This window comes from Tupaia chinensis, unplaced genomic scaffold, assembly GCF_000334495.1.
Source record: "Tupaia chinensis unplaced genomic scaffold, TupChi_1.0 Scaffold000183_1, whole genome shotgun sequence".
NCBI lineage: Eukaryota > Metazoa > Chordata > Mammalia > Scandentia > Tupaiidae > Tupaia > Tupaia belangeri.
In genome coordinates this window covers 983,853-996,489 of record NW_006159658.1, presented here as the reverse complement: position 1 = coordinate 996,489, position 12,637 = coordinate 983,853, and the positions used below count along the sequence as shown (strand labels likewise).

The 12,637-nt window shown below is 41.4% G+C and overlaps 1 protein-coding gene and 1 pseudogene across 1 annotated transcript in view; one reads left to right on the top strand and one right to left on the bottom strand.

Moving 5' to 3' along the window:
- The first annotated feature begins 6,351 nt into the window (after nucleotides 1-6,351).
- LOC102488636 (dihydroxyacetone phosphate acyltransferase pseudogene) lies at nucleotides 6,352-9,533 on the top strand (annotated as a pseudogene).
- A 982-nt stretch (nucleotides 9,534-10,515) lies between these two features.
- The window catches only part of LOC102488217 (C-type lectin domain family 4 member A), a 19,570-nt gene continuing 17,448 nt past the window's right edge, over nucleotides 10,516-12,637 (bottom strand). The window contains exons 5-6 of the mRNA XM_027771096.1: nucleotides 11,862-11,977; nucleotides 10,516-10,833 (exon numbers count right to left, since the gene is read on the bottom strand). Coding sequence (XP_027626897.1) covers nucleotides 10,686-10,833; nucleotides 11,862-11,977 — 264 coding nt within the window. The 3' untranslated portion in view covers nucleotides 10,516-10,685. The remainder of the gene's footprint in view (nucleotides 10,834-11,861; nucleotides 11,978-12,637) is intronic.

Here is a 12,637-nt window from a genome sequence, read left to right as displayed (position 1 = left end):
ATAGCTCTCTTATACATCCTGAGTATACGATAAAATCTTCCGGGAAGTCCCCTGACCACACCCCTTTGCTCTGATCACCTACTGTTAATTACAATGCTTCACTCCAGCGGTCACAATGGAGGATGTGATGAAGTCATATCTAGGTAGCAATCTTCCTGACCTTTGGAAGGCCCAGGGTACTCCCGCCTCACCATGGCTAATGTTCCAACAAGATACATAACAGTGGAGCCACAGGCACAATAGAATGCCACAAACTCATCTTAAAAGTTCCTCATTAACTCCTTAGTCACTGTACTTATCGCTGGTTGAAAAGGCTGTCCCCGCCCTTACCTAGCAAGCAGTAAGTTCTACCCCTGTAAGATATATTAGGATTCCTTAAATTAAGTTTCAGATCCCTATACAATTATACAAGTTCCATTCTTTATTAAGATCCATAAGAACTAATATCTATTCTTGAGATTTTCTTTTCTCAGCACCATTCCCGGTAATCACAAGATGGCTGCTGTGCCACATCAGCTGATAATCATCTCTGCTTACCAGAACCGCTTTCCCGAAACTACATTCCATGGAGACTCACCTACAATTGCGGAACTGCACTAGACCCACCCTTAATCCAACCCTAAATAGAATTTATGTTCTCTATTGTTAAAACTTTATGAGCTAATAATTGAAACACGTAGTCCCTCTCCCTTTACTTGCATGTAACACATTTTCAATAAAAACGCACGATGATTCTTAGCAGTTGTCACTCCTCAGAGAGCGCTTTGAGGGATGTCCGGCATAGGACGTGCATGAAAAGGCACCGAGGCCTTTGTCTTCTGTTCACCTTCGCCGCCTTCATCAAGATAACCCACCCACGCTGAGGCTGGTCCCCAGCATTCGAGGAAGCTCCATATCATTCTCCACAGTGACTGTACTAATTTACAGTCTGTGCATGTGTTTATCAGTGAGCAGCATATTGAGCACTTCTGCTGTTTTACTCATTCAGACAGTCCTTGTCTCTAGTTGGAGAATTTAATCCATTAACATTCAAAGTTATTATCAGTAATTGCAGGCTCATCCTTGTCATTTTGTTAGCCATTTTCTTAGTTGTTTTGTGTTCTCTTATTTCTGTTTGTCCTTCATTTTCCTGACATAGTACTCTTTCAGTACTTCTTAAAGACCTAGTCTAGCATTGGTAAATTCTTTCAGTTTTTGTTTTTCTGAGAATGATTTTCATTTGTTCTTACCATTTGAAGGATAACCTTGCCAAGTATAGTATTCTTGGTTGAAATAATTTTTCTTCTAATGTTTCAAATTTGTCTCCCCATTATTTCCTTGCTTGCATTGTTTCAGCTGAGAGGGCTGATGTTCACCTAATAGGATAGCCTTTGTAAGTAACTGGATATTTCTCTCTCATTATTTTTAGAATATGGTCTTTGATTTTTACAAATCCAGCTCTGATGTGCTGTAGAGAGGAACTTCTTATGTTGATTCTATTTGGCATTCTTTGTATTTCTCAAACCTGGATGTCTGAATGTTTCTCTAGTTTTGGACAGTTTGCAGCAAGTGTTTCATTGAATAGGTTTTCTACTCCTTTATCAGATATTTCACCTTCTGTAAAGGTATTCATATTATTTGGATAGTTGAGTGTTCAATAGTATTTAGAATTTCCTGTATGTTGACTTCATTTTTAATGGTTATGTTTCCATTGTTTTTGGTTGCTTGGATTGTCAAAAGTTTTGTCATTGATGTCAAAGACTCATTCTTCTGCATGATTTAATCTGCTGTTAATACTTTGAGGGAGGTTTGGGTTTTTTTTTTTTTTTTTTTTTTTGGGGTTTTTCAGTTTGGGTTTTTTTTTTTTTTTTTTTGGAGAGGTTTTTCACTATAGGGTGTATGCACTCGTCAGACAGACAGAGACATAGAGACAGAAAGCGAAAAATCACCCCCCAGGGGGGATGGTCACGCCTCAATCCCTTCTCCCCATTCTCCTCCTGGAATCTTGGGCACGCACGCACACGCGCCTGGCATGAGTTTTAGGCCACCGGGTCTGGGACGCGAACCGCGGTCGACTATGTGGGAGTCCAGTGACATAGCCATTACGCTAACTGCTGGTTCCTGAGGGAGGTTTTGATTTCCTACATCATGGCTTTTGTCTCCAGAAGTTTGGTTTGATTCTTTGATAGGGTGTATATTTCTTTATGGAGTTCCTCCTTTAAGCATGAAAAGATTTTCTCATCTCCTGGAATTGGTTGTATGTTTTCTCCTGAATCTCATTGAGTGTAGTTACAATAAATTTTCTGAATTCTCTTTCTAACATTTCAGTGATGTCTTCTGTCTTATCCACTGTTGGTGAGGAATTATTGTGCTCTATGAAGGAAAAAGCATTTCCTGGGTTTCTCATACTTCTCAAGGATCTATTGTGCTTTTCAGTTATCTGATGATGGACTCATTTCTTGCTACTTCTTTGGAGATTTCTCTAGATGTGCACATATTTGCTTCTCTTTTATGTAAATTAGCTATGTACAGTTTTCCTTTTCTACTGTGGGTGGCAGTGTGCCACCCACAGTAGGAGTTTTGAGATCAGATTTATAGAGGCGTTTCTTTCCTTTTTTACTGATGTGAGTGTGGGAGAGTACTCCTCTGGAGCCTCATGGTATTTAGATATTTGCCTTCTATATACCCAACACTATCTGGTCACTATTTGGCACCAGACTGAACTGGGAGGTGAAAATATAGAGGTGGTATCCAAAACTGAGTGCCATGCTGTGCACAGTGCACTGGCCAATACAACCTCTTCTCCCACACCTAAACTGGGCAGGGGACTTGGGTGAAGAGCTGATGTTGCTCAGGCCTGCTTTATCTCTGCTCCTAGTTGGGTGGAGGGTAAAGTGGGATTAGCACAAGAAAGATGGCTCCTCCTACTTTCTTACTCTGTGGTTGTAGGAACCAGGTCAAAGGGGGTACTCTCAAGGAGCAAAACAGCCTCTTCTTTTACATTCTAGACTGGGCAGAGGGATTGGGTGAAGCTCAGTTAAGGAGTACTTTCTGTTCACTCTGAATCTGTTGGCCAATGCAAATCAAATTTATTAAAAGAGCAAGGAGATATACTTACAGGAAGACATGTCAAAGGCATCAAAATTAATCCTCTCACAGAGGATAATATAAGCACCTGGGAACAATTCATCCCCAATCCCTTTATTGTATTTAGCCATGAGATCTCTTGGGTAGTGGTGTCCAAAATTGAACATAAGTATCCTAAGTAGTATAAAAGGATCCACTAAGACGTGATTCAAGTACTAGAATGTTGGGGCCAACAGGTGGCATGGTGGTTAAGGCACTGGACTTCCACGTGGCAGACTAGTTCAAATACTGACCTGGTGGCTTGCTTTCTCACTTTTTCTTTTTCTCTCTCTCTCTGGTCAAATTTTAAAAAATAAATAATAAGTCAAATTAAATAAATACATAAAAAGGCAGTATAACTTTATATATTAAAAAATTTTAAGGAAAACTAGCTTTACTAGCATCATATGGATTCACACATCATGTGTTGTATGACCTATTATGAGAAAGAGTGGACACTCCCACCTCTGAGAAGCTACTGGTTGTCTTCACTTGTTCATTTACTCTCTGCATGTTGCATCAGGTTGCAGTTTATCTGTGAAATAAACAAATTGCTTATCCTTTGTCCCCAGCTCCTGGAGGTAGTGTCTAAATTTTCGGTATTGCCTGATTAATAAAAGCATTTTTGGGGAACAGAATTTGGCATAATGACTATGTCGCTGGACTCCCATGTACTCAACTGCGGTTCGAGTCCCAGACCCGGTGGCTTAAACTCATGCCGGGTGAGTGTGCGTGTACGCCCAGGATCCTGAGAGGAGAATGGAAGAGAAGGGATTGTGGCATGGCCATCCCCCCTGGGAGGGGGGATTTCTCTCTTTCTGTTTCTCTGTCTCTTTCTGTCTTTCTGGCAAGCACACGCACCCTATAGCAAAAAACTCTCAAAAAAAGAAAAAAGGGGTTTTGTAACTCATGGTGGATCCTGATACTGCTTTGAAGCTTTGAGCTTGAGCTGATCCCTTTCCCTCTAAAAGTTCTGTGTCTTGTCCAGCATGACAGAAACAGTTATGAACACCAGTCCACTCTCCCTGGTGTTGGTCTCACTGAATAAATTATTTTCCTTAGTAATCAATTTTTTTCTTATTAGAGCAGATGGCATGGACTTGATTTATTTTGGGCCCCCTAAACAAGGATCCCTGGTTATTTCACCGTCAGAAACTTTGGTAAGCCAGAGCCAGAAGCACAGTTTGTCTGGGCTAGGTGGTCCCCAGAAAAAAATTGGGGACAGTTCCAAGCAGCTGTTGTAACACCCATTTCTCCCTCACTTAGAGCAGCATTGGCTGTTCCTTAGCACTTTCTGCACTTGGTGAAGAAGTAAATGAACCTTGGGACCAGCAGTTAGTGTAATGGCTATATCGCTGGACTCCCACGTAGTCGGCCACGGTTCGAGTCCTGGACCCGGTGGCTTAAAACTCACGCCGGGCACGTGTGCGTGCGTGCCCAAGATCCTGAGAGGAGAATGGAGGAGAAGGGATTGCAGCGTGGCCATCCTCCCTGGGGGGTGATTTCTGTCTCCCTGTCTCTGTCTGTCTGGCAAGCGCAAAAACCTCTCCAAAAAAGAAAAAAAAAATCTAAAAAAAAAAAAAAGAAGTAAATGAACCTTGAGAACAAGCCAGCAGGCTCAAAGTTTGACTCCTGGTAAACTGTTCTGACAGTGTATGTTGACCCTTGTCTTGTTCTAAGAGTGCTGCCTTTTGGGCCCCTTCAGGAGACAATTTGGACATCCACCCTTGGTTTTATAGCTAAGACACTGGCTGTTTGGGCCCCTTTCAGAGCCCATTTGGTTGGTTGTCATTCATTTTATAAGAGACACTTAGAGTATTTGGGTTCTGCACGAATAGAGGAGAAAGAATGTGAGGCTTTGAGGACTTAAGGAAACCAGGTTGTTTCAGAGAGAGAAGAGTTTGTTCAAAATTGGCAAATATGGTTTGTGTTTCTTCTGTCCCAATTCAAAGTTCCTTGGGACAAATATTAGCATACTCGTCTATGTCTAGCTATGATCCTATGACAAACTCATGTCCTTTCTGGTGAATGCAGAACCTTTTCTTTTTTTTTTTTTTCCTCTTTGCTCTGGCTACTTTGAGTCTCTGGATTTTTTTTTTTTTTCACTCATTTGTGGTTTTAAGATATGGGCAAAGGATTAAAGGTTGCTTGAAGATTTTGTTTTTCATGCTGAGTTCAGCAGTTCTCGTTAACTATGTAATCATATCAGAGTTAACTCCTAAACTTCATTTTAAATGAAAAAGAAAAATAATTATTAAAGAAGTTTTTGAAAAACCAAACTGCTATAAATTTGTGAGATCTTTTGTTTGTGTGTGTACATATGGAGGTGTTTTGAGGGTTCAGTGCAACATGAAGCTAAAATTTGAGTTCATTTTGGTGCAGGGATCTGTTTTTTAATGCTTTTTAAAAAATTTTTTTTTTTTGGAGAGATTTTTTTCACTATAGGGCGCGTTCACTCGCCAGACAGACAGAGAGAGACATAGAGATAGAAAGCGAGAAATCACCCCCCAGGGAGGATGGTCACGCCGCAATTCCTTCTCCTCCATTCTCCTCTTGGAATCTTGGGCACACACGCACACGTGCCCGGCGTGAGTTTTAAGCCACCGGGTCCGGGACGTGAACCACGGTTGATTACGTGGGAGTCCAGCGACATAGCCATTACGCTAACTGCTGGTTCCCAATGCTTTTTTTTTTAATTTCAAGAAAAACAGTTTTTATGGGTCTTTTTCCTCCTGAAATTTTTTAAAATTAATTAATTTACATTCATCCCTTAAGCATCATCACAGCATATAAAATGTAGTTTTCCATCCAGAATATACAAAAACATCTTATATATAAATAGAACAAATTTTTTAAAAAGAATTATTTTATTCAACTTTATTTATTTATTTATTTATTTACTTAATTTGATCAGAGAGGTGTGGGGGTGGGTGAGAAAGCAAGCCTCCAAACCTGGGATTCGAACCATAGTCAGCCATGTGGGAATCCAGTGCTCTTAACCACCATGCCACTTGCCGGCCCCTAGATTTTTTTTAAGTTCATATTTTTTAATTTAAATTTATGTCCCAAAGTAAAGGTTAAGACTCCAAACTTTGGTTATGTTAAGTAACACAGGCCATGAAAGAGGGCCTTGAAATTTCTAAAACTCCCAACTAAGAAGAAATAGAGGTTCAAGATGTTTTACAGGGTGAAACTACTGACTGTGAGAACATAGACCCCAAGCTGAATGGTGCCAGAAACCTGATAATGGTCCCTCCCAAGGATATAAATTTGACGACTTGTGGCCTCATCAGTCAGTAATAAGGCCCACAAGATGATCATCCTCTCTTTAACCAGTTGTTGAACTGATTATGTGCCTGGGATTCTCACCCTCAATTTTGCCCTTAAAATTGCATGCAGAAGGGGAACCAGCAGTTAGCGTAATGGCTATGTCGCTGGACTCCCACGTAGTCGACCGCGGTTCGTGTCTCGGACCTGGTGGCTTAAAACTCACGCCGGGCGCGTGTGCGTGCGTGCCCAAGATCCCGAGAGGAGAATGGAGGAGAAGGGATTGCGGCGTGACCATCCCCCCTGGGGGGTGATTTCTCGCTTTCTGTCTCTATGTCTCTCTCTGTCTGTCTGGCGAGCGCACGCGCCCTACAGTGAAAATCTCTCAAAAAAAAAAATTGCATGCAGAGGGACAGAGGATGGTATAGTGATTACATCCCTGGACTCCCATACTGCCGACCATGGTTCAAGTCCTGAACCAGTGACTTGAGACATGACACACATGTGCATTCATGCCCAAGATCTGAGGAGAATGGATTGTGACACAGCCATCCCCCCAGGGAGTGATTTCTCACTTTCCCTTTCACTGTTTCTCTCTCTCTCTCTTTGTAGAAGCAAAAGCCTTTTTAAAAAACACATACAAGGAGACTCGAGGAATCTCTCCTCAGAGAGGCCAAAACTTTTCAGCATAAGCAATCTGCTGTCCTTGCTTTGTGCACTGCAATTAAGTTGCGCTTTCCTTCATCCAGCCTTGTGCCTACGGTTCGGTTTGTAGCACTTGGGCAGTCAGACTCAGTTACATTTTGGCAGCAAGCTCACAGTTAACATCATCCTCAACAACGAAAAGCTAAAAGTTTTCCTCTACCAAGAACAAAAAAACCATGTTCACCCTTGCAATTTCATTTTCACATAATACTGGAGATCCTAATCACAATTGACAAGAAAAAGAAATAAAAGACCTAAAATACAAAAATCTTTTGCATTTCTACAGACTAAAAGCAAACTATCTAAAAATGAAATAAAATATCCTATTCTGAGAGTTCCAGAAAGAATAAAATACTCAGAAAAAATTTAACCAAAGAGGTGAAAGGCCTATACATTAAAAACTATAAAACATTGATTAAAAATTTTAAGGAAAACACAAAGAAATGAATAGATGTCCAATATTTGTTATTGGACAGAAAAGCTGGGAAGTGTTGTATGAAATACTTGATTCTTTGGGTCCAGGCCACTACGATTAGAGATCTAACCCTGAGATTAAAAAAAAAAAAAAAAAAAAAAGCCACAACCACATGAAAAGAGAAGTGTTTTTTGTTTGTTTTGGGAGAGGTTTTTGCTGTAGGGTGCTTGCACTCTCCAGAAAGATGGAGAGAGACAGAGAGACAGAAAGTGAGAAATCACCCCCCTGTGGGGATGGCCACGCCACAATCCCTCCTCCTCCATTCTCTTCTTGGGATCTTGGGCACGCACACACATGTACCCGGTGTGAGTTTAAGCCACCAGGTCCGGGACTCGAACTGTGGTCAACTATATGGGAGGCCAGTGACATAACCATTATGCCAATTGTTGGTCCCAAGCAGTGTTTTTTATAAAAAAAGAGAAGTCGGAGAGCTGCCACGGCTGTTGGGTGCCTTTTTCATGTGATGCACCTTGATGGCAATGCACTCTACTACCCTATGTTCTCTGAATACGTAAAAACTGTGTTATGAAATAGTTATGCCACTGTTGAATTTTTCTTCAAAGGGACAAGAAGTCACTCTACCAAGACATTAACTCCTAAATTTGGTCTTCTAAATAATGTGATAGAACCTTTTTTTTTTCCTTTTTAGAGAGGTTTTAGTTATAGGGCACGTGTGCTCACCAGAAAGACAGAGGTAGACAGAGAGACAGAAAGCAAGAAATCACCCCCCGGTGGGGTGGCCATGCTGCAATCCCTTCTCCTCCATTCTTCTCTCAGGATCTTGGGCATGCATGCATACGCGCCCGGTGTGAGTTTACGCCACCAGATCCGGGACTCGAACCGCAGTCGAGTACATGGGAGTCCAGCGACATAGCCATTACACCAATTGCTGGTCCCCAGTAGAACCATTTTTTAAAAGAGAAGTTTTCAATACTTACCTTGCCCCAATTAGCATCAATTATGATATGATACTGGAGGACACTTTGTGTGTGTATGTGCTCCTAGGCATTCCTAAGCCCAAAGAATCTACAACCAGGTTGTTAAAAGCCAGAATTGTTCTCTGAAAATAATTGGAAACATCCATGTATCCATGTATACTTTGGAGACCCTGTGTCATTGGCTCTCTGGCCACTGGGAAGATGAGTTGGCGTCTACATAACTGGATTCCAAGATACATTCCTCAGAAACAGTCCGAGGATGAGCACACCTTTGTCACAGAAGTTGCCTATAAAATGCAGCTTCTGCATCTCAAAACGTGGTTCTGAACCCAGGGGCCCTAGTAGATGCTGTTCTGCTTCAGAACCAGCCATCCAAGGACTTTGACATCCTGGTAGAGAAGACTTTATGGCTGAAAGTCTTAACCCAGGCATTCGGAGAGTTTCCTGTTTGGCCTGATAATGAGCCTCCTGAGGAAGTGGTGTAGTCCCACATTCTTCATTCAAGCATCTCCAGCATCGCCAGAGACCTAGTTATCTGAAAGTGAACTGCAGAGACTAGGAAGGGGCCATTGGGGTTGCTTCCCTGCACCTCACTCTCCTCATGTGCTCAGTATAAACCAGCTGCTCAGCATGTTTGTCTGTCCCCTCCTTGGTAGCTATAGTGTTGCAGATGACACCTAGGCTCAAGAAAGGAGATACCTACAGGTGCTTTCTCTTCTTACACAATGTTTTCTTCAGATGAGCTCATCTTCCTTTCAGGAAACACACTCAAGGACTTTGAAGAAGGCCATTATCTGCGTTGTAAAGGTGAGACTATACCAGTGACTATGAGAGATACCCTTGTTGCCAAGAAAGGAAACACTGTGGTAGAGTTTTTCATAGGACTCCTTAAACCTTTCCTGAAGTGTTACCAGATAATTCACAGATGCCTCTTGAATAAAAAAGAGAACCGTGCCACTGAGAAGCAGTACTTGGCTGCAATCAGAAAGTTCCTAAGTTGGTTTCTGATCAACATGCCTCTCAGCGTTATGACCATCTTCTGATGTGCAGAAAAATGCTTAGCAGGTTTTGTGAGGCTTGGTGCAGTACAGAAGATGGTAAATAATGACTGTATTTAATGTGAATTATCCTGCCACACTAAATTAGAAGAAGTGCTTGGTTGGAAGTAAAGGAAGAGACACATCTTCTTGCACTGCCTAAGATTTGTGAACAGTGAGCCAGTAGAGAGGAAGAGGTGATCAGTGTAAGCAATCAGTGTACTCTCCTCTGCCACAGTGGTCAAAGGCATTTGTATCCAACTCCATGTGGGGGTTAAAATAAAACATGTTTGGAAAGAAAAAGAGAAATTTATCAGTACGATATTTGGGTCAGCACGTTGCTAGGCAGCAACTGTATTGAGAATGGAACAAGGTGTTATTTTTGCCATGGGATCTTGTTATGAACATTCAGTAGGGGAGGTCTTTCATTACTGCCTTCTCTTTTGACTTGTGGGCATTTGTTGTGTCCGCATACATTTCATCAGATAAAGGAATTTTATTACCTGGTTCGAAAGTCATACAATGCTCAGTGTGGACTTTGAAGGCGTGAACATACACACAGGGATTTTAATTTTGCCCATATTAGATTACTGCCTCCAGTGGGAAATGGATATTGACCAAGATTCCTGAAGAATTCCTGTGTGTGCATAGTTACAATGGCGGGATGGAAGATGGTAACCTTCTCTAAGTCTCTTGAAGAAATCTTAGATAATAAAAAGGTGAGATAAGCTTCCCATTCCCAGCACCAGAAGGGAGGAGCAATTCTTAAAGGAGTCAGGAGGGAGTCCAGTTCTAGCCCCTTATGAGCCATAATGTATGATGCAAAGTCCTGCCATCATATCAGGACTTCCTGTTCATATCTGCTAACTATCTGTAACATGTTCACATTCTGGAAAAATGAATAATGTCAAAATGCCCATACTACCCAAAATTGTTTACAGATTTAATGTAATGCCTATTACAATTCCAATGGCATTTTGCACAGAAATAGAAGGAATCCTACATTTTGTATATAAGATACAAAGAACAAACGTAGCCAAAACAATAGTGAAGAATGAAGCTGGAACCATTACACTTCTTGATTTTGATGAATAAGACAGTCATCAAAACTGTGGTACTGATATAAAAATAGACACGTTTCCATGGACAATGCTCCGTTCATAAGTAAATCTCCATCATCTTGCAAACTGACCTCTCGGGATGATCACAGTGAACATCATTCCAGCCCCATTGTTGGTCTGCAGAACGAAAATTTACTGTAACACACTGCTCATCGGGATTATTGGGTTCATTCGGATGCCAGAATCTGAAAGGGAGAAAAAAGATGATGGTGTTTATGTTATTCATGCTGTCAAAATGGTTAAAGATTATTGGGGTCTGGAGTTGAACAGTGAAATCTGAATGACAAGGTGAAGTATTAACAAACTATTCCTTCCCCACTTCTGTTGCCACATTCCATAAAACCTTCACATTCAGACACTTTCTCCTCCAGGTGTCTCTGGCATTTGCCATGAAAACTATTCCCACATGACCTAGAGTTTTGTCATCTTCAGGAACTCAGGACACCTTGGACGTTGTCCCCAGATAGGGCACAGGAGTCCATGTTCCCACCCTTATGTCCCGTTGGCACGACATTGCCAATCTCACAGGGCTCCCGGGAGTCCATGTTCCCACCCTTATGTCCCGTTGTCACGACATTGCCAATCTCACAGGGTTGTCATAAATGATCAAACATATCTTCCTGCTCCCAACAAATAATATAATTTGGGTGTGGTGGTTTTTTGGCTTGGGGGGTTTAAAAAATTTTTTTTTCCCATGCACACCTTTGGAATCAGGAGAATTAGGTAAATTCCCTGGAGCTATTTACTCCGTTATTTGGGCAAGCAATTTAATCCTCCAGATTCTTACTTTTCCTGTTTAAAAATAAAAATGGTGACCAGGGAAATATCCCTATGATTTTGCATAGTTGACATGAAAATCAAATATATTCTAAAATACTTTAAAATGTTTAAAGAACTACATAAATAGGAGTTATAAGATTATCAGACTTAACAATTTTGATTTATAGGAAATATTGAATCTTGAATTGAATATGTTCTTTGTCGATGCTTTTTGTTTTGTTTAGAAGCAAAAAAGAAAAAAGAAAAAAAAAACAGAGACACTAGTGTCAAATAGACCTACATTTATACGAAAGGGTATCACGGGATGAAATTTTTGGAGTTTTTTTGTTGTTGTTGTTAGATGTTTATTTTGTTTAACATCTGACAGTTAAAATACCCTGTACTCCCTGCATAATCCAAGACCCAAAAGTTTTTTATTTAATTCCATACTCACGAAATACTGCTGTTGTATGGTGTTTGATCAACCCATTGCCAATGTCTCTGACCTTCTGGATCTGACAACCCCACATAATAACTGAAATCTGGGTTCAGAATCTTGATGATGAATTCCTGAGGGAAGAAGATAAAGAATTCTTGGGGACCAGCAGTTAGCATAATGGCTGTCGCTGGACTCCCACGTAGTCGACTGCGGTTCGAGTCCCGGACCCAGTGGCTTAAAACTCACGCTGGGCGCGTGTGTGTGCGTGTCCAAGATCCTGAGAGGACAATGGAGGAGAAGGGATTGTGGCATGGCCATCCTCCCTGGGGGGAGGGGTGGTTTCTCACTTTATGTCTCTATGTCTCTCTCTGTCTGTCTGGCGAGTGCACGCACCCTATAGTGAAAACCTCTCCAAAAAAAAAAGAATTCTTGAGGCCAGCAGATGGTGTAAAAGTTATGTCACTGAACTCTCACATGGCCGGCCACAGTACGAGTCACGGACCCGGAGGCTTGAAACTCACACTGGTTGCATGAACACATGTGCCCAAAATGCTGGGAGGAGAATGGGGACAGGATTGTGGCATGGCCATCTACCTCACAGGTGATTTCTTGCTTCTTGTCTCTCTGGCAAGTGCACAGCACCCTACTGCAAAAAATCTCTCTTACAAAGAAAAGAAAAGAAAAGAAAAAAGATTCTTAGACTTTAGATTACTCAGCTTGAACTCAGTTCTTTATGATTTTAGGAGACTTTTAGGGCCCAGGAACGGCCACATGAAGGACCTCGCAGGAAT